Source organism: Xenia sp. Carnegie-2017, unplaced genomic scaffold (assembly GCF_021976095.1).
Source record: "Xenia sp. Carnegie-2017 unplaced genomic scaffold, XeniaSp_v1 HiC_scaffold_1, whole genome shotgun sequence".
In the NCBI taxonomy this organism is placed as follows: domain Eukaryota; kingdom Metazoa; phylum Cnidaria; class Anthozoa; order Malacalcyonacea; family Xeniidae; genus Xenia; species Xenia sp. Carnegie-2017.
The window spans coordinates 6,322,068-6,343,675 of NW_025813402.1; the positions used below are offsets into that span (position 1 = coordinate 6,322,068).

General features: G+C 34.9%; 2 protein-coding genes and 1 long non-coding RNA gene across 4 annotated transcripts; 1 reads left to right on the forward strand and 2 right to left on the reverse strand.

Moving 5' to 3' along the window:
• Positions 1 to 414: 414 nt before the first annotated feature.
• Positions 415 to 7,694, reverse strand: LOC124437344. 2 transcript variants are annotated; one of them, XM_046987321.1, is made up of 12 exons: positions 7,666 to 7,694; positions 7,081 to 7,212; positions 6,874 to 7,002; positions 6,397 to 6,602; positions 5,290 to 5,333; positions 5,156 to 5,218; positions 4,616 to 4,678; positions 4,285 to 4,347; positions 4,018 to 4,208; positions 2,966 to 3,107; positions 2,735 to 2,858; positions 415 to 971 (listed from the first exon to the last, which is right to left on the reverse strand). In XM_046987321.1, exons 1-11 carry the CDS (start codon positions 7,691 to 7,693, stop codon positions 2,747 to 2,749), a joined length of 1,173 nt encoding a protein of 390 aa, XP_046843277.1. In that variant the 5' UTR covers position 7,694; the 3' UTR covers positions 415 to 971; positions 2,735 to 2,746. The 2 variants fall into 2 exon arrangements, with proteins under 2 accessions (XP_046843277.1, XP_046843285.1); XM_046987329.1 differs by lacking the exon at positions 7,666 to 7,694 and adding an exon at positions 7,556 to 7,661.
• Positions 7,695 to 7,757: 63 nt separating this feature from the next.
• On the forward strand, positions 7,758 to 11,930 carry LOC124437359 (E3 ubiquitin-protein ligase Topors-like). The gene is made up of 8 exons (XM_046987339.1): positions 7,758 to 8,217; positions 8,449 to 8,567; positions 9,356 to 9,456; positions 9,532 to 9,723; positions 9,822 to 9,892; positions 10,352 to 10,489; positions 10,841 to 11,028; positions 11,170 to 11,930. The coding sequence occupies exons 1-6, from the start codon at positions 7,908 to 7,910 to the stop codon at positions 10,462 to 10,464; spliced, it is 906 nt and encodes a 301-aa protein (XP_046843295.1). The 5' UTR covers positions 7,758 to 7,907; the 3' UTR covers positions 10,465 to 10,489; positions 10,841 to 11,028; positions 11,170 to 11,930.
• Positions 11,578 to 17,353, reverse strand: LOC124437370. The gene is made up of 2 exons (XR_006945666.1): positions 17,055 to 17,353; positions 11,578 to 11,757 (listed from the first exon to the last, which is right to left on the reverse strand). It is a non-coding gene; the product is annotated as an uncharacterized LOC124437370 (long non-coding RNA).
• Positions 17,354 to 21,608: the final 4,255 nt, after the last annotated feature.

Genomic DNA, 21,608 nt, shown 5'->3' on the forward strand with positions numbered 1-21,608 from the left:
ATTGTGAAAAAATGTGTTTGTGGTTATCTTTTTGCTTTCGAGTCAATTCTTATAACGCTTAAGTGAATTTTAAATTGCATTGAAAATTATCAATTAAACTTTAAGACATACACATGCTATGAGTGATAACATTGTTTTGACTAAATCGCTGGGAATTTAGTTTATCTATGTTTTCATGACTTCAATCGAAAAAAATAAACTCTCAAACATTGTTTATTTACGGTGGATTAAAATAAAGCTAGAGATTTTAGGTTTTTGGTAAATAGAAAATGTGCGAACTCATATTGAATGATGGCCTTTATGAAATAAAAAGAATTTGCCAATCTTTTGCATGCATTAGAAAAGAAACAAATCTTGAGCTACAAGTCAACTATGCACAACGGAAAATATCAGAAGTGGAACAAACGAAACAAATTAAGACGAACTTTACAATCATACAAAACCGTACACACAAGAATACAGGGGAATTTTAGTGTGTAAAAAACAATAAACACCCATTAGTAGCTATATGTACAGCGAAATAACAATATCTGCACAACAAATGAAACTGTACATTCGTTTATACCAAAATAACAATAAATACACAACTATCAACAATCCGAACTATGAACATATCAAATTTTCCTGGATGCATACGTAATTGTATGAACAAATTTTCAAGAACGTCGATCTGTTTTGTAGAAGTTTCTTTTCTTTTCTAGTAAAGTTTTTATGATTTAAATTTCCCTCTTTGGTTTGCAATACAGCGATAGTTTAGCCTTACAGAACGTCTAACACGACAAGTCATTTATTGATTGCCAAGCTTGTATGGACTTTAAGTGAACAAAAACGCAAAAAAACATCATTCATGTAACCGCCAGTAAATAAATAATGAACTCAGCTGAAAAGTAGCATTCCTTGCTGTTTGGACATTTCTTCCTTCAGTGTCTCTCAATTTAGGCCAATCTGTCAGTGACATAAATCCACGGACTCTATTAAAACGAAACAACAAAAATGAGCATTAGTAACATTTAACAACGCATCCTTTTTCACACGCCATTTAGCAACAGTAGCTACTATACACTAGCTTAACAAGTCCAATAGGATGAACGCCAAGAATGTTCACTTAGTTTCAAAAGTCTTTCTACAACGCTTTGATAAAATGTCCCGTCAGCCTTGTCGAAATGTTACCGATCATATCGGGATCAACTGAAAGAATTTTAAGTACATGTCGTGTTATAAAGACTTATTATTTGATTACACGAAGCTTATTCTTCTACTATCTTTTTGTATTTCGATAGTCCCTATGGCACTTTCAAGATCACATTTAACCGTTGCGCAGAAAAACCGTTAACAATGATTTAGCCGAGTTTATTTCAATCTTACGTCAGGCCTGGGGAAACAAAAACCGTATGACTGAAATTATAAAGTACATGAGCTATAGCTATGGCTAGATGAAATAGCAATTTTAGAGTAATCATATCCAGTCAAGAGTGTGGACCGTCATGCCAGGCGCACCAAATTAATCGCGGTTGCTACACTTCAACTTTCGTCTGTAGATTTACATGATTGGGCGAAACATGACACCTCTGAAAAATGTTTAACCAAAAAAGATGGTTAATCACGTATGATCACTTAGCAGAACAGAGAGATACCTGAATATTATGCATGTCATTAAAGGATGAAATATCTTTGGATGTCATAAGCCCTCTAATTATCAATCAATCATTTCAAAATGGCGTCCGAATTCTAAGCTTTCGCGATTACGCTTACCACAAATTTTTTAGATATCGATATGATAATGAAAAGTAGGTACGCTAAGCGTAAACGTGTCTGCGAAACGACATGTCTTCAATATCAGAACAGCATTTTACCGCCTTCTCTATTCTTATGCATATGCAGCATACTCAGTATATTCTCGTCCGTTTGATTTGAAATTACATGAAGCAGAGTTGCTAACTTTTGGTATAAAGAAAAGTGAAATACAGCTACTCGATAAAAATACTTTTATCTTCCAATGCACATGTCTGAACAAACTTTAATAATTCATGACCTTTTGAAAATTCTTGTAAACCACGACGATATTCTTGGATCACTTAGAGCGTATCGTTAAAACATCAATGTAGGACGGAGAGAGAGAGAAGGAAAATTTTGAACATGTTCTTCGACTTTAACTAAAGATTTACACAGATGGGCTTTTATATAAAACAATAATGCGTGTTCTGCATTCTTGCGTAAACTAAAAAAGGTATGAAAAATTCGATATCCAACGTGATATTCATCGAGTTAATCCTCCAGTGAAATATTCTTGGACTCGGATGCAACTTTAATGATGAATATGCTCGTGTTAGGTTGGTCGATTTTTAACAATAGTCTATTTAATGTTTTAGCAGTTATATCGTAAGTATGAAAAGGAGGATTAAAAGTGCAGCTTGTCTACTTAGACTACGTTTACACTACTCCGGATCGGTCTGAAGCGCATAGTTGAAAATGGGGAACATTTTATGTTTTGGAAAGCTTTTAAGACTGGTGTCGTTGTAATTATTACAAATCATTGTTTTGACCTATAAACATCTAGCAATATGAAAATAAGAAATGGCGCCATCTTTCACAAACAACTAACGAATTTTGACAGCGGAATTTAAACGTGTAAACGCAGTCGAATTTTGCCGTCACTTTTTCGCTCCGGCGTGGTGTAAACGTAGTCTTAGTATATTTAAACGCTTGCAAATCATTGTCGAAGATTGAATGATACCTGCTTATGTACTCAAACAGTGATTTTCTTAACTCGCTTAACGATTTCTTCTATTTTCTTTCCTCTAAAGCCTTTATCTCCGAAAGTGACCTTGGCTATCTTTAACAACTCGACAAGTTCCTCTCTACGACAGTCAATAAAGATAATTCTCGATAAAGATAATTTCGAAACAAGATTGAAATGCTTGCGATGAGAAAAGGAATATCGCATGAAAAATGGTTGTTTTCTTGCCTCGTTTTCGACGGAAATGTCTGCGACAGTTTGTTCATCAACAGTACAAAGGGACTTGAGTCATCTTTGGTCCGCGCCATGTTATTAATATTACTTTGTTTGATTGATTGCAAAACATTTCTCTCCTCGTCTTTATGTGGGACTATATGAAATAAAAAAGTGGCGTAGGTGAACAATTGATATTCAAGGAATTGATAAGAAATCCAGAAAGGTTCGCAATATAGTTGATTTGGAGTGTTTGTTTAGGCAATATTAGATTTGTTTTGACTTTTCACGACATGCTGTTGGGTCAAGGAGCTAAAAAACGAGTCGAGCTTTTGGTGAAAGTATGGATTGGCAAATTGGGCCAGACATATTCTCAGTAGAGATTTGAAAAAAATTGACACGGTCTTCTGTATTAATTTCACTTGGCTGATAAACATCTAAACAATTTAGAGATTCAATCTTGTTGCTCGTATCTAAGAATCAAAAATTAGCAAGCTATATTCACAATTCGTCGATTTATGCTATTAGTGAAGAATGAATTGGATTTTTTATTAGTTCCCAATTCTTCATGTTGAGCAGTATCTTCTTTTGGCTTTTGTTCTAACTTAGTAAACACCATTAGAGAGTTGGCTAGTGCAATTCATATATGCTTCATGTCAATGCCGGATTAAGGGGTGGACATAATAGATCAGGGTCCTTGGCCACCAACAAAACAAGAGAAAAGGGATCGCCCACCTGATTAGTCAAATTGCTTACTGATAATACAAGTGACGACAACAGGAGAAATAGTCCAATGTCAGTAATAACAATGGACTAATGGTGTTGAACATCGACCAGCGCCAGACCTTGGACAGAGGCCAGTTATAATCTCAAGTGAAATGAATGTCTATTTGCGTTTTAGAGGTGCAAAGGACTTTCAACAATGTGGTAAAAAAAAGGCCATCCAGCATAAGGTGGTCCCCAGTCCTCCCGAGTGGCTAATCCAGCCCTGCTTCATGTTGTTATCGAAACTGTAAGGTTGTCTTAAAAGTTATTCTTTATTGTATGCAACGGTTAAGCAGACTTACTCGATGCTGTACAACCTTTAATTTTTCTCTTCGCCACAGTCCAGTTACTACACTCATTCTCAATGTTTGAGTCAGAAATTACATCATCCAATGTATCCATTATAGTTCCTCTTTCTGTTTCATTTCTATTTGGAATTGATGAAGAAGAGTGTTTTTCTTCAGCGTTTGTTTCATAATCCTCCTCTATGATCCTGCACATTGATATGATACAAGATATTTAAAAGATGAACAAAATAAACCGTCAAAACAAAACTTGTAACTGCTGACATTTGTTTTCCAGAATTGACGTCTTTCATTTTCTTAGACGAAGATGACATCATTACTTCATCGCTAAAGAAGAAAAATGAGAACGGCAATTATGGAATGAGAAGAAAACCAAATTGATGTTTCAATGCAACATCTAAATGCATCTGCGGCGGAAAAATAAATAAAAAATCTCAGCCTGATGGAAACAATATAGATATATTTATGGGTTTGATGAGGGATGAGCTGTGAATAGATTGTAAGATGAATGAGCTCCCTACTACAACATTTGCAAATAACATTGCATATACTTGCACCCTTATTGGCTATAGAACAATAATTTTAACTCAAGAACCTTTCAAAAGCTGCTTTGTTCCATTTCACTTTCTCAAGAAGAGCTTCGACTTGCTTTTTCAATCTGCAAACATCGTAGGGAAGAATGAAAAGTTTTGACAAAAGTAATTTATTATGTACGCTAAGTTTAAACAAGATAAAATATGAACAGAAACAGTGGATCAAAAAGAGATCTAGTTGCAAAGACTGGGTAACAGAAGTTTGTACGCAAGCGAGAGAAGAGAAAGCGTTTGTGCAACATAATAAAGTTAAGTTTTAAAAATTCGTTTATATAAATGGCGTTATACTGATTGGAATTGATATATGAACTCCATAGTTTCTTGCGCGAGAAAGAAAGAAAGCATGTTAGTTCCGTGCAACCAATCTATTGTACTGTAAACATGTGAAACTATCAAATACCGTGTTCAACACGGTAAAAATTTCTTGCTGGAAAGCAGTATGAAGGTTGAGAAAATGATTTCAGCGCACAAGAAATCCAATCCCACCATGGGGAAATCTTTGAAAAGCTCAAATATTTATACCTTTAACATTATGCACGCACCTTGCATTTGTTTGTTCGGATTCTAGAAGTCTGTCAGTCAAACCGTCGACTTCCTTGCTAAGCCTAGCGATTAGAAAAAGTCGAATTGCTGTCAACAATATTTATGTTTGAATTTCATCAATCATAACCCATACATAGTATTTCTTTCTTGACATTTTCTTAATTCATCTGTCGCTGCCTAAATTTTGACAAATAAACAAAAAATTGTCCGTACTGCAATAATTACATTTAGTCGCTCTGCCCAATGATGGTCCTGACTTCTTTTTGATGATCAATCCATTACATGTATGATAGTGTACAAATGACAAAGGGTCGGTTGTCTGTTTTTCATGTGCTTTTAGACCTAACTAATTGTCTCTATGCAATTGTCTCTATCTGATGCTCTTTGTGTTTCTGTATGTGTTGCACTGTTTAGGTCTGTGTGTTGTTGTATGTGTTGCTGTAAGTGTTGCACTGTTTAGGTCTGTGTGTTGTTGTATGTGTTGCTGTAGGTGTTGCACTGTGTAGGTCTGTGTGTTGCTGTATGTGTTTCTGTATGTGTTGCAACTGTTTAGGTCTGTGTGTTGTTGTATGTGTTGCTGTAAGTGTTGCACTGTTTAGGTCTGTGTGTTGTTGTATGTGTTGCTGTAAGTGTTGCACTGTGTAGGTCTGTGTGTTGCTGTATGTGTTTCTGTATGTGTTGCACTGTTTAGGTCTGTGTGTTGTTGTATGTGTTGCTGTATGTGTTGCACTGTTTAGGTCTGTGTGTTGTTGTATGTGTTGCTGTAAGTGGTGCACTGTGTAGGTCTGTGTGTTGCTGTATGAGTTGCTGTATGAGTTGCACTGTGTAGGTCTGTGTGTTGTTGTATGTGTTGCAGTATGAGTTGCACTGTGTAGGTCTGTGTGTTGCTGTATGTGTTGCTGTATGTGTTGCTGTATGTGTTGCACTGTGTAGGTCTGTGTGGTGCTGTATGTGTTGCTGTATGAGTTGCACTGTGTAGGTCTGTGTGTTGCTGTATGAGTTGCACTGTGTAGGTCTGTGTGTTGCTGTATGTGTTGCTGTATGAGTTGCACTGTGTAGGTCTGTGTGTTGCTGTATGAGTTACTGTGGGTCTGTGTGTTGCTGTATGAGTTGCACCGTGTAGGTCTGTGTGTTGCTGTATGAGTTGCACTGTTTAGGTCTGTGTGGTGCTGCATGTGTTGTTGTATGTGTTGCTTTCCATTTTAGTTGTGTTGTCCTGGAGTATTAAATATTACATTACTTTAAATGCTTTCTGCAACATGGATTTCTCTTTATGCAGACTAGCATTTTTTGTCTCGCTTTCTTTTTGATTGTTTATGCAATCCTGTAATATCTGAGCCTGCAGTTTCTGCTCTTCTAGGAGTTGTTGAACCATGTCAAACAATTTCTCTTCAGATGAGGATGCTGGGAATCTTGGAACAAACTCAGCAGCATCAGCAGATAAATCTACAAACAGAGATCAATACAATTTGGATAGGAAAAACAATGGACAAATTCACAAAATTCTTCTCTCATAAAGAATGATAAAATATTGTAAACTGTGAGGGAAAGTTGCTACTATGATTCTGTTTTCCCAGAATGAAATAGATAATAAAATATTTCCTACCAACATGAATTGATCACCAACATCAAAAAAAAACATTGAAAATTTTTGAGTAAAAAATTGGTTTATTGATTTGTTTGATCTTAGGGGATGAATCATTTAAAAAAAACATACTCGGTGTAACCACAGACGTTTCATTGAGTCCATTTTCAATTTTGGGATAAACTTCGGGATCAACAACTTTAATTCCATTTCTTTCAGCAAGAACCTTAAAATTTTCGGCATGACTTCCAGAAGGTGAATCTACATGAGCACATTGTATCATAAATGATTGTATTACACATTTTCTATGATTAATTCAAAACAGTTGGAGAAAGGTACCTTGTTTGTAAACTGTTTCACAGTTATTTGGTCCATTTGCAAATAAATTTTGAGCTTGAACAGGAATGACATGCACAGCTGGAATGATATTGTCATCAAACCTTACCATTGCAGCATGTGAAAACATTTTCACTGGAAGGTAAAATTACTCATTATTTTGACAATATTTACAGTTATATTGCCTGAGAGTGTAGGTATAATAAATTAGAAATACAGTTACATTATCTGAGAGTGTAGGTATTATAAATTGTCCATAGCTGCCATTTGGCCGATCATTTTGCGCAACATAAAAGTTAAAATGATAAGTGGGCATTTACAATGCTTCCGTGTAAACATGAAGTGGTTAAAAGGCATAATAGAAACGAATTGATCACGTTGTTTTAAGTGTGAAAATTCAATTTCAGACATTTAACGACAAGAAAGCAATTACGAATAAATTACAAACCAAACGAAGAAAATTGAATAAAGTACTAACCAAACAATGTCAACGAGAGAAAGGCGCGCAGTCAATCTCAAACTTAGTAATGCTGTACGATTGACATTTGTCAATGTTTTTAAATATGTTTCATGTTTTAATTTGCTCACCTGGATCATATAGTGTACCATGTGACATCATAAACAGTAACGGCACGTCGGAACCTCCCTGTGGTTAATTGAAATTAGTACTTTGGCATTTCAAAATGGAAGAATCATTGAGTTCTATAAAAATCAATGAGTTATTATAGAATTCAGTGGGAAGAATCAGTGAGGAAAATACTTTACGGTGATAAAATATAAAATAATAAGATTTCTAAATTCTGTTTTTCATTCGCTGACTAACGCCACAAATGAATGATTGCGACTGGACTGAGTTACCTTGTGGAATCTCTTACTCGCCAGATAATAGTGAAAAGTCATTTTCTGCTTATTCTCCTGATTCGAGAAACCACAATCATGTGGGATTAGAAATAGAACCAACAAAAGAACCATGTCGGAAAACGGAGCTTGAGAACGCTGACAACGAGGCATTGGGTGGTCAGGTTGAAGATGAAAAAAATATCTCAAATAAATCCGTTGTAAAATCAGATCGGGAAAAGGAGTCATGTCCAATTTGCTTGAGTTCATTTGAAGACAGATCATTTCTTGATCAATGTTTTCATATCCTTTAATTTCATTCTTAATCGGTTTAGTTGACCCATAATTATATTTGAAGCCTTAGTTTCATTGGGTAGGATTTAAATGATGTTGGTTAAGTTGCTTTTTATTTTTCTTATTTTATTTATTGAAGAAAATTTGTATGCATCTCAGTGTATGATAATCACATTGTAGAACACTAGAATAGAATATCTTCAAGCACATAGTTGTTCAATATCCTTAACATTGATGCACATTCATTTTGCTTTTGTTGTATATTGCAATGGTGTGATGTTGTTCAAACATGTCCACTTTGTAAAGCAGGATTTGCGTCTATTATACACAAAGTGAAATCAATGCAAGATTATGAACAGGTAATAAGTATATGAACAGCCAGGCCCAGTAGTTGATCAAGGGTCACTGAGTCATTCAAAATAACTTACATACATGTACATATGAACAGCCAGGCTTAGTAGACAATCAAGGGTCACTGAGTCATTCAAAATAACTTATATACATGCAATCAGTCTTAAATTCAAAGTACCTTTACAAAACAGAAGTATTGGTTTTGAATTTTTAAAGATTGAAATTCACTAATCAATTTACCCTTTTAGGTGTTTGGAACTATAAAAATATCCAAAATTGAGCTGCGAACATTTATTTTGATGTACCCTAAATCTGCCATTAGACAGCCCTGCCAAGACTGGTTTAAGGGGGTTATTTTACTCAGGACTTGTAACATGTAAAGGAGCCCCAACTTAAAAGAGAGACAATCATAATTATTTTGACTTTCTGACATCATAAATGTTAAATCTTGATGTCATAGGATACTGGGACGAAATTTTTCCCAAGCCCCATATTTTTTTGGCTGTTCTGTGATGTTCTGTATTTTGCTCTTTGGATGAAATTTGTTGTTGATTTCTGGTCAGCGTGCGTAGTTTTAAATTTCGTTTTTATGGAATATATTTCATTCCTAGCAATTCTAACTGGATTGCTAAATACATACAATTGAGCTGTTGCATGATTACTGAAGATGAAAAGTATTTCTGGAAGGACCTTTCAGAGAGAATACGCCCCTCTTGGGTCGGCAAATGAAACACCTACTTTTTGTAAGCGTAATCAGATGATTTCCACTTATGAAATATATCAAATGAATTTTCAGTTCATAATTGCAAAAGAAGAGAAGAAAAAAGAGAATATTCGTGGAAGTCATTCACACATTCCATCTTTTGATGAACGTGGATTCAACGAACGTGGTGAAAGGTTGAGTAAAACTCAAATAAAATTTTTAAGTGCAACAAGTTTTATTAGATATCAAATTCTTCCATTGAATGGTAGGTTTCGTTATCGAACTACCAGATCTGCATCGAGTGCAACAAGTCCTCAGCCTCAATCTGTTGGTTTTCATATACAGAATAGAGTCATTAATAGCGGCGTTCGAAGACGGCCGAGTGTGGCCTGGGGAGGAGAGCAATCAGTTAGACGGCACACTACACGTTCAAGGAATAAAGTTAAAGGAATAGAAAGAAGGTCGCTATACTTTTTATTTTTAACATACTTTATGTCTGTCGTGTTTTTTTTTCGTTATAGATTCCTCGTTTAATTTTTTACGTCTAAAACGTTTACAGGCAAGTTTACGCTTTCAACTTACGAACGACATCGACTTCTTGTGGTCATAAACAACGTTTCAGAAATATCAGTAAGAATCCATAAGTTGATAATGCAACACTATCTATTACGAAACGAAAGCCTTCTGCTAGAGAAATTGCATGTTTTGTCAGCGATACTCAAACAACCGTAAAATGTAGCTAAGTCCTTATTTGATATATGGAAAAGAGCAAGTTTGAAGACTTTGAAGTAGATGAAAGTGATCAAACGCAGATGGATAAGAAGATAAAGTGTGAAACAGTCAAACTTGTATTTAGCGGACATCCTCGAGGAACGGATATGTCTGTTTAATGTTGGTGTCTGCGTTATAGAAGTTTCATCATTACGAATTTGAAAGTGTTGTTTAAACATGTTTTGTGTGATTATACATTATCGTTAGAGGTATACTATTACTAACTCTTTGTGCTGCTCCCTAAAGTTTAAGACGTCTTGAATCGTTGCATGTACATAATTTTAGTTACAGTCAATAACTGTTTTTGTTTTATTTTAGCCTCTCAGTTTTCAAAACGTATCAAGGCTGTACGCATCGTCTTATACCTTGGCTTTCAAGAGATCTCAAAGTTCTCCTGGGAAATAATGAAGGAGAGGTCAATTTCCTTATAGAATTTGTTCTTTCTTTGATAACAAGGTGATTATTTTTCGTTGTTTTTTTTTTTGACGTCTTCATGGGTTACAAAATTCAATCGTGAAAACGTAAAGCTAATAAACTATGTATGTAAAGTACTATATTTATGGAGAAAATACCGAAGAAATTTTCATTTCTTGCACATCACAGACATTGTTGCTGTTAATAATATTTAGCACATAGCTGAATCTTTGACTTAACTATGATTATTTCTGAGGATATTATAGCTAGCTAAGAAAATTTATAAATAAACAAATAAATGAAATAAATAAATCTCAATATTTGTCATCTCGAGATAGCTATATGTAGTTTTCCTAAACTACACTGATCAAAACATCTTTTTCTCCGTTACAGAATCGACATGGATAGTGCGCGATTCGTTGAAGAACTACAACCGTTTCTTCTTCAAACAACAGAACATTTTGTTCACGAACTTGTAGCGTTTGCTAAATCTCCTTTCGATATCAACACGTATGACGAACGAGTTTTTTATCCATGGCCGGAGGAACGCGTTGAAAATATCGTAAATGAGGAAAGAATCGGTTAAGTACATGTTTAATTATGTTATGGTTCGTTCAAATAAGTTTACGGAATGGTCCATATCCTAAACCTGCGATTTTTTAGGCGTTTTCTAATGATTCGTGCAGTAGCATTACAATATATTGTTGTTGTTTTTTTGTCAGATAAATCCGATAGGTCTTCTTTGATGAGGGAAGTCACTCCTCTTTCCAGTTGCCCGTGGAATGAAACTCCAAGACTACACGAGCATGATGTCATAGAAAGTGCTGAAGTTTACCAAGGAAATTCTTGTACAGTTACAATAAATGATAACATCGAAATTAGCGACTCGCCTGAGTATTATGATGAAATGAAAAGAGAAACGCGAGTTTCAAAGAAAGATGAAATGGAAATTTGTGAGAGTGTTTCTACAGCAAGTGTTTTAGTTACAACAGACAAATCTGATACCACAAAAATTGATGTTCACTTTGGAGATTGTATCGGAAGTAAAATCATGTTCATATACATAAACATGTGCATAAACACAAGCATAATCATCACCATAAACATAAACACAAGAAAAATACCAAAGTAAAAACATAAGGAACGTGTTTATTCAGTAGAACTTGTACAAAATCAAAAGAATGTTCTGCGGCCACTCATGAAAATTTTCTATCAATGAAGGCCAGGTCGATACACGAAGCCTTGTGAGTGACCATGTTTCTTCGCCAAGCGTGGAACAAATGAAAACTGAACTTGAAGAACTTGAAATGCTAATAAAGAACAAGAAGAACAACTTTTGAGTTTAGGCAATGAAAAAAGGATGATGAATGTATTCTACTGTCTGCTTTAGCTATATTTTAACACAACAAAATCACGTCGTACTTGTATGAACTAAACAAGTTTAATAATTTGTGTTGCGTAAAGATAAAATCAGTGTTCAGAGTATCGCAATTCGAATTTTAGCCAACTAAATGCTTCAATTCAGGAGTCCAGGGTTCGTAAACCTCATATGAGCGTCGCGTACATAACTAACATTTATAGCAACAAACCTATGACGTCATAAACAAGCGAAACTTTAAAACCTTCTCTTAAAAGCAACCAGTGAGTTCTATTGTTAAAGAATATAGTTGCGACACAAGTTATGTCTCAATTACAAGGTTATGTTTCAATCTCAAAGAAGAACTGGATTTCAATTGAAAACCAAACATGAGGCTATGTTTCAACCTCCATCGGCCGAGAACGAGCAAAGTAGCAAACATTTTATAAAAACTGTCCTTATTGAATGTCAGTGCGATGTAAACTACCAAATGAAGGAAAATGCTTAGCTATATTTATATCAAGTTCCAACCATATCTGGCTCCTAGTGCAACTCTCTTTTTAAAAAACCATCCGAATAACAAAAATTTTAATATTTTATCAGGCCATTGAAAAAAATATATATCCATATATATCCCAAGCATGCCGATCGTTTTGTTGTAAATAAATGCCGTGATTTTTAATCCGTTTTTGTGATACTTTACGTTAATTTTTCTCCGTAGCAAGTTAATGTTAACATATATTCTTCAAATATTGCTTGAAACAACATTGTGAAAGTCACGTAATGGCCGCCATCTTTGATGATTTTGACAAAGGATGTCAAATTGACGTGATTAACTCCCATCAGTCCCATGAAAGTGGTCTCACATCACTTATTACAAATATTAATGCAATTGACAGAAAAAATGCAACACTTGTTGTAACGTTATCATGATATTACGTGCAAAGAAATTGTTAATAAGTAATAAATTCCCGTTTGCTAAAATAAAGTGCTACTGTGTAAAAAATTAAACTAGGTCTGTGAATAAAACAGCTTAAAATCAACATTAAGCGTGATTGTCTACGACTTCTTCTATAATGTCAAGGTCATAAGGAAATAATTTAATGTCTTGCATTTCGTTTGGTTCTTGGCCGTTTGAAGGAAGAACGCTTGCACTCGTCATTATAGAGGTTCCCCAAGAATATGGGGTGAAATCGCTGAAATCAGGTGTAGTAGGGGACGGATTTACTGGCTGCTCTGGCTGTGGTGAAAACGAGGGGTAAAAATATGGATTGCTGTGGCTATCATTGGATGGATTATGCCATATACCTAGATTGGCAATGACCACTGATTAGGGAGTTGGTAATGATGGCGGTGGTGGAGGCTCAAAGACATGAGAGTTACGAGAGGGCAAATCCTTTAATATCAACTGCACGAAAACATCTATATCACCCTCACAAGCTTCATAGATACACTGGAGCACACATATGTCTTCGTCAGGAAAGATATCAATCAGCTGCTGTACATCTTGTGGCGTTATTGTACTTCTTGTGTTGGTTAAATGGCGTCCAACAGAATGGCTTCTGGCTGTTCCCATTCTTCGAGAAAATCTCGTCTTCTTTTCTCTGAAATCAAACACAAATTGCTAACATTAGTGTTTGTTAGTAATCGTGGGACGCATTTTGAGCTAAGAAATTTATAATGCTGCCGACTTATATATAATGTTAGGAGTGCGTTCGTAAGAAAACGTTAATGTTAAAGCATAAATATAATTTTTAACCTTTCAAAAGTATATGTTAAGTATATGTTTACCGATAATTTACAAAAATTGGTGTAGTGGAATAACGCACAATGTGCACAAGCCCAAAAAGGAAAGGTAAAGAAGGTTATACCTTGGGCCTCTGGTAGCCTACAGTAAAGTATTGTTAAAATATTTTTTATAGCCCCAAAAACACACAGACACAAATTGCACAAAGCCTGAACTTGCCTGCCTTACACTTTTTGAGTTCTTAAATTAGTGTTTTTTCATAGGATATCGCATGACACATACATTGCATCATACAGTTTGTTCATTATTTATTTTAAAGTTATCAATAATTCAGGGTTAAATAAATCGATTCACCATTCGGCCATTAAAATTTTGGTTGCATCTTAAACACATGTAACTGTTGGTATGTTTTCAAAGTCTGTTTTAGAGACAATAGAGTATGAACTTCATTTGAAGCCTTGATTATGAAGTTATTTCATCAATACTGACCTTCGTATATTTTGGGCTTAATATAAAAGTCATTAGGGAACGCAAAACTGTTGACAATTTTCAACAAGATTGTCTCAATAAAATACCTACACTGTTTTTGATAGCACAGTCATAGTGAAATACCTTTATAATCTTTTATCACGCTCGCTGTTTATACATAGAATGTTTTGCTACATGATATAACAGTTTAAGAAAATAAACGATTCACCAGACGTTTTAAAACAATTTTGAACATATGAACAAGAGCTATTGCACGTGTGTTTAAAGTTGCATTTGTTGCTTCGTCAACGATTGTAATCATGAAATGATGCTTTTGCTTCTCAAAGAAAATAGTTGTACGACATTGCTGAATAAGTACATCAATCTCAAAACATGTAAGAGTACCTGATCGTCTAGGTGAATTTATTTGCAATCCATTCAATTCAGGGACATGTTCTTCGTCATAGCCATCGAACATTGGTTCAACAATTTCTTGCTCGTCTCTGTGTTGGGCAACAGGATCTCTTGAAGGTTCTCTCGTTGGCCGTCTCGACACAATTCTGCATTTATTGCAAGGGCAATCTTTAAATTTACAGTTTTTGTGATTTCGCCTAGGAATTTTAATGCCATGATTGAAGCATTTAGCACAATTTTGTGTTCGTCGACCTGAAGATGAATTATCCCTATCTGAATCACTCATCTTCTCTTTCTTCTATCAAGTGAAATTATAGTTGACCGTCTTCCGGTTAAGATCTTGCTGTGAGTAGCTCCAAGCAAATGTGTGGTAGATCTAGACGTATTGCAAATCTTATATATTTCCAATTCCTCATAATAACTCATGAAGTTTTTTTTTACGTTTAGTATTTAATTACTAACACTAAGACAGCCAGATTATCAAACCATTGTTGAACAAGGTGAAGGAGGCGAATATTTGACATAATTAGTCCTTTGAGAATCTGAATTTTACAAAAAAAATTTCTGATAAAACTTATTTCAAACCATGCAGTTATGTTTCACTTCGAATTCATTGTTTTTCATGATATATTTTACCATGTAACGCTTCATTGGCATTATGCTAACTCTTGTATCTCTCTCAAAGTTCAAGCAATAAATTGACAGGTGCTCTTGTAAGTTGTAACGTAATTGCTTTTTAATGTTGTGCGTAAAATTGAATGTCTATTTTGAATAAAAAAAACTTGCTTGAAAATTTATCAAAACTCGAAAGAAATCATTATATTTTACAGTGTTTGTTCATTAAACTACACATTGTAAAGAACTGCAAACTTACACAGGGGGCGGTTCAGCTTCGTATATGAACTTAGGCACAATGTCGCACCATTAGCGCAACTTTTCTAGGGGGTCAGGTGCATGTCCCCTGGTAAAATTTTAAAATTGGATTGCAGAAACGCTATTTCCTGCGTTTTACAGTTGATTTTCTAAAATATTTACAACTGGAAAGCTAAAATTCTAGCTCATAAATCATTTTTTTGACCGTTTGCTCAATATCAGAGCTCATCAGTATGCCTAGGCTTCATGAGAAAAATATGCTTTGAGGGCTTCTGACATGGACGGCCTGGTTCATTACAAACTTAGCCTAAAAATTCTTTCACGCTTCATCAACTTTTATGTGGAATTTCATTTTATAATGGTCTAGTCAAAACTTTATGCTGATTATTATGCAAACGATTTTATGTCAATTTATCAAATGAAGTTGCCAACAAAAAAAGCAAAAAATGTTTGTAGATGTCGTCGTCCAGGTAAGTAAAGTCGTGAAACGATTGTTTGTGTTTATATTGACTGAGGTTAGCAGCAGTCATCTTTACAGTTAAGAGTTTAAAAGGCATCAAAACTTTCCTCCTTACTAGAAAGCTAGTTCAATTCTTCTTTTGTCTTTTGCAAAAGATCTATAATCTTTCTATATCTGGATTAATGTCCTGATGAATATACAATAAAGCAAGACCATTTAACCTGTCAGCAGCCATAGTACTTCTTGTATAGTTCTTTAATCTTCACAAAGCAGAGGCGATCTCTCACACTCACAAGAGTGACTGGAATAGTACCTAAGATCTTTAACAATACTTTTATGTTCTCAAAACCTGGGAGATTTACCTGTAAGATATACCATATGGATGAGCCTTAGTTGTCATGGTTGTCTCATTGGGACCAGAAGGTGTAAACCTCAACTTTGTTTGTATACTGGGGTTTTAGCTTGTGACAAGTGACTACTTCCCTTTCTTTTAGTTCCCTTCCAGTATCAAAGCATATAATGATTGTGTTTGAATGCAGTTGCTTGAGGAGCTAAACCTTCAAAGCAAAACAAAACTTCATAAAATTACTAGTGGAAGCACAAGCCCTAGATAGAATTTGAGGTTCAATTCTTTGGTAAATAATAAATTCCCTTTATAAGCACTAGAGTATATGTCAGGATAATAAGAAAAATGCTACAGGACATAACTGAAGAGTGCCAACAAACAAACAAACCCAGTCAATGCCATATCTTATGCATTTAACACAGCTTCTGCCCTGACTAGTTTAGCAACAGAACAACCACTTCCACAAAAGAGACTGACATGGCCACCATGGTTGAGATAGAATCAAAGTGTTTGTTATGCTGAGTTTCAAAAAGATTTGAAAAACATGGATGTTTTGCATAATAATCAGCAAATAAAAATAATTCTATAGAGGTCATCAGCCTCAAAATAGTCACCACAAAGCTGTCACTAACAAGCAGAATTGACAATGAACTATAGAGGCAGTTGCCATTTGTAGCAGATCTGAAATGTTACGTAGATTTCAAATATCATGCTTCAGTTTATTTTTGTATATCTTATCTCAAGTACACTATTGAACACATCAAAAAATAAATCAATAGAAACGTTTTAAATATGATCGAAATTCGAAAATTTGCTTTGTTTTGAATCACATAAATAAACCACAAATGGACAAATCAATCGAGCATCACATCAAGTCAATTTATATTTGCTTATATATTCTTGTGTAAGCATGCATGCATAACATGTCATAAGTTTTCTAACCTTAAGGCAACCAAATTTGTGTTCTTTGTCTTGGCACTCTGCGGTGTGTAAAATTCGGCATTGATATTTCGGAAAATATCAACACCGAGACGATCCCAACAAATTATCGTTGGTAACAATGCTGTTGACTTTCAGGCAATCCAACATCTCTCCGTAGAGTTGAGCCATAAAAGTCTCATCTTTCCTCGTAAAAGCATCTTCGACTAAGTCAGTGAAAGATGCCATGCTTCTCATTGATATTGTTGGTTTTGAAGCTCAAGCTAAAACCTCTGCTATCAACAATCTCAATCTGTGCTGAATTTCGCACAACACCGCTTGAACATTTCATCAAAAACGGCGGCTCGTTATTCAGCACAACGGCAATAAACCAATCAAGAGACAGATTTTAGTCTCCAAATTCAGCACAATTTTAGGCGTGCTGACTTTGTGCGGGTTAGCTATGGGTATTTCTCCCGCAAGTGAATTACAAGTATTTTTAGCCACTTGATCTCTTAATCCGATGCTTAATCCAGGTCTTGGAAACTATAACATTGCTCAGTGAATGCACGTTGTTGCACAATTTTCTCATAATACTATCCCTAACCCTGACAATAGTTTATTTTTCTAATGCTTTCGTTGTGAGGACACAAAAAATTTAATTAATTTTACGATAAAGAATTCATGATCATTATATCCACACATCGAAACAAACGACACCAAACCAAGGCGGGATTCGAACCTGCAAACGACGCATAGAAGAACGTCTGGGTCGTTTCCGCTAAACGAGCTTCATCTCACATCCGTGAAATTGTTATGTATTTTAATTAAGGGCATTTAACATTTGATTTTATTTTTTTCGTTGCTGTGCAGAATTTAACTACGTCGCGTGCTAAATGTGAAGTATGACGCTAGAAAATTTAAAGTAGAATAATTTGAAAAATTGAATCCTGCTCATTGATGGTTCCGATTATTATACGTATGAAAAGTATTCAGTAATTAACGTAAATGCTTCTAATGACACTTCGTTAAAACTGTAAAAAACAGTTACTCTAATACACACTATTTCTTCTAATTGACACATTTTCATTTGTTTTAGTCAGTTTGTAACTTATTGCCAAAGATTTTGTTAGTTACTAAAATTATAAAGAAAACATCTTGATTCTGATATTCTTCTTAAGAACGCCGGCACGATTTAGTATTAGGGGTAGGCAAACACTCCCAAAATTTTATATAGACATATCACGAACTGTTTTATTTAACTGATAAATTCAAGTAAATATAAAAAAAAAACATTCGTATGAGAAATATTGTTGATTGTTCATGATCTATTCTTCTATCATGTCCATGTCTTAAGGAAATGTTTCAATGTCTTATGTTTCGTTTCGTTCTTGGCCGTTTGCTGAGAGAAAGCTTGGACGCGTTATTGTAGAGGTTCCCCTGGAATATGGAGTGAAATGGCTGAAATCAGGAGGAGTAGGGAACGGATTTACTGGCTGCACAGGCTGTGGTGAAAACGAGGGGTAAAAATATGGATTGCTGTTGCTATCATTGGATGGATTATTCAATATCCCTGGATTGGCAATGACCACTGACGAGGGACTTGGTAATGAAGGCGGTGGTGGAGGCTCAAAGAGATGAGGGTTACGAGAAGGTACCTTTGGTTTTGGACAACACTAGCAACAATGGTCAAACTTTTATGGGATTAATTTGCTTGCCACGTAAATAAGGCCAGTCATCTATATAGTATTTTACAAAAAATAAACTTTTGTGATTTAGTTATCTTATGTAAGTAAGCAGTATTTTATTTTTACATTCCGTAATTCGACGAAATTTCTCAAAAACTAAAACACATTAGCTAATAGCTATGTTGACTAGACAGACTGTAGAACTGGACTTGGCGTCCAGTTCTCGATTTACCTAATCAACTAAAATCAGACTTCTAATTGACACATTTTCATTTGTTTTAGGCAGCTTGTAACTTATTGCCAAAGATTTTGTTAGTTACTAATGTTGTAATGAAAACATTCTGATTCTGATATTCTTCTCATGAACGCCTGCAGGATTTAGTATTGTGAGTAGGCAGAACACTCCGTAATATTACTTACACATATCACGAACTGTTTTTTTAACTTATAATTTCAAGATAAATATGAAAAGACCTTCGTATAAAATATGGAAAGCAGTCTCCCTCCCCTCACTTGTTGGTGCCTCTTCGTTTTGTATACTTGGTCATGAAAATGTGATTTATTGTATAGTGGAAACACGTTAAAGTTTTAATACTTTACAAAAATAATTTGAATGAAGCGAAAAACAAGTTTAAATTATATCAATCTCACACAAGATCCCGTTTAAAACAATAATAATATTTAAAATGTTTATAAAGGATTTATTGCAAGATGAATTAAAGTAAACCAAATTCTCCTTTCTCGTAGATATTTTCTAATAAAAATAAGAATACTTATTTGTATGTTATCATGAAATGATATGAAAAGAGCTACTGAGTAATAAATTCCCTTATGCTAAAATAGTTAAAGTGCTATTGTGTAAAAGTTAATCTAAGTCTGTGAATGAAAAGCTTAAAATCAACATTAAGCGTGATTGTTCATGACCTAGTCTTCTATCATATCCATGTCATAGGAAATGTTTCAATGTCTTATGTTTCGTTTCGTTCTTGGCCGTTTGCCGAGAAAAGCTTGGACGCGTTGTAGACGTTCCCAGGAATATGGAGTGAAATGGCTGAAATCAGGAGGAGTAGGGAACGGATTTACTGGCTGCACTGGCTGTGGTGAAAACGAGGGATGAAAATATGGATTGCAGTGGTTATCATTGGATGAATTATGCCATATTAATGGATTGGCAATCACCACTGACGAGGGAGTTGGTAATGATGGCGGTGGTGGAGGCTCAAAGAGATGACGAGGGTTACGAGAGCGCAAATCCTTTAATATCAACTGCACGAAAACATCGTTATCACCATCACAAGCTTCATAGGTACACTGGAGCACACATATGTCTTCGTCAGGAAAGATATCAATCAGCTGCTGTACATCTTGTGGCGTTATTGTACTTCTTGTGTTGGTTAAATGGCGTCCAAGAGAACCTCTACCTCTTTTGGCTTCTGGCTGTTCTCACTCTACCAGAAAATCTCGTCTTCTTTTCTCTGAAAACATACACCAGGGTCAAACATTAGTGTTTATTAGTAATCGTGGGACACTTTTTGAGCTGAAAATCTATTTATAATGACGCTGACTAATGTTTATTTGGAGTAAATTTGTAATAATATCGAAGCATTAGTGTAATTTTAAACCTTTCAAAACTTTGGGTTGAGATTTCATCGAAATTTACCGATATATTACAAAAATTGGTGTAGTGAGGTAAGCGCACAATGTACACAAGCCCGATAAAGAAAGGCAAAGGAGGTTATACCTAGGGCCTCTTAATAGAATTTTTTTAAAGCCCGAAAAATGCAACTTTTCGTCTTGAAACATACGCACAAAATGCGCAAAGCATTCACTACTCTTTCTTGCACTTTATGAGTTTTTGAGTCAGTATTTTTCATGGGATATCACATTACAAAGGATCATACAGCGGTTTTATTCATTATTTCTTTCATTGTTATTAATGTCCGCGTTATTGTTTAGTTTGCTAAGTTAAAGACGTCAATACTCAAAGTCGACAATTTCAGCAAGATCATATTCATAAATTACATTAACAATCTTTTGTTAGCACAGTTGAAGTTTATACAAATGAAGAACAATCTCTGTTTGGTTTAAAATTTACGCGAAATAGAGCGTTGAGTTTATTTAAAGCTTTCAATGTGATGTTATTTCATAAAACTGCATGACATTCATGTATTTTAGGTTCGATGTTAAAGTCATTAGAAAATAGAAAACGTTAACTGTCGAAAATTTAGCAGTATCGTCTAACGAAATATCTTTACAATATTTTCCTATTATGCTCGCTCTTTATAAATAAGATATTTCAAACCACATACCAGAAGTTTTAAAACGACTTTGAACGCAGGAAGAAAATTACCACCGCACGTGTTTTTTACAGTTGCCTTTTGAAAACAATTGTATTGAAAGCAACTTGATTGTAATCATGAAATGATGCTTTTGCTTTACAAGAATATAGTTGTACGACATTGCTAAATAAATGTATCAATATCCAAACGTGGTACCTGATCGTCTAGTTAAATTCATACAATCCACTCAATTCAGGGACATGTTCTTCGTCATAGCCATCGAACATTGGCTCAACAATTTCTTGCTCCTCTCTGTGTTCGGCAACAGGATCTCTTGAACGTTCTCTCGTTGGCCGTCTCGACACAATTTTGCATTTATTGCAAGGGCAATCTTTAAATTGACAGAATTTTTTGTGATTTCGCAGTGGCGTTATAATGCCATGATTGAAGCATTTAGCGCAATTATTTGTTCGTCCACCTGAAGATGATTTATCCATATCTGAACTACTCATCTTTCTTTATTAAATGAAATTATACTTGACTTCGATTAAGTTATTGCTGTGAGTAGCACCAAGCATGTGTAGATCTGGACGCAGTGCAATGTTATATCA

Coding starts and splice junctions, on each gene's coding strand:
- LOC124437359 (XM_046987339.1), top strand. CDS start 7,908: ATGAATGATTGCGACTGGACTGAGTTACCTTGTGGAATCTCTTACTCG. Junction 8,218..8,448: donor ATTTCTTGATCAATGTTTTC/ATATCCTTTAAT, acceptor ACATTGATGCAC/ATTCATTTTGCTTTTGTTGT. Junction 9,457..9,531: donor TTCAACGAACGTGGTGAAAG/GTTGAGTAAAAC, acceptor ATTGAATGGTAG/GTTTCGTTATCGAACTACCA.
- LOC124437344 (XM_046987321.1), bottom strand. CDS start 7,693: ATGTCACATGGTACACTATATGATCCAG. Junction 7,003..7,080: donor TGAAACAGTTTACAAACAAG/GTACCTTTCTCC, acceptor GTGCTCATGTAG/ATTCACCTTCTGGAAGTCAT. Junction 2,859..2,965: donor ACATTTCCGTCGAAAACGAG/GCAAGAAAACAA, acceptor TGACTGTCGTAG/AGAGGAACTTGTCGAGTTGT.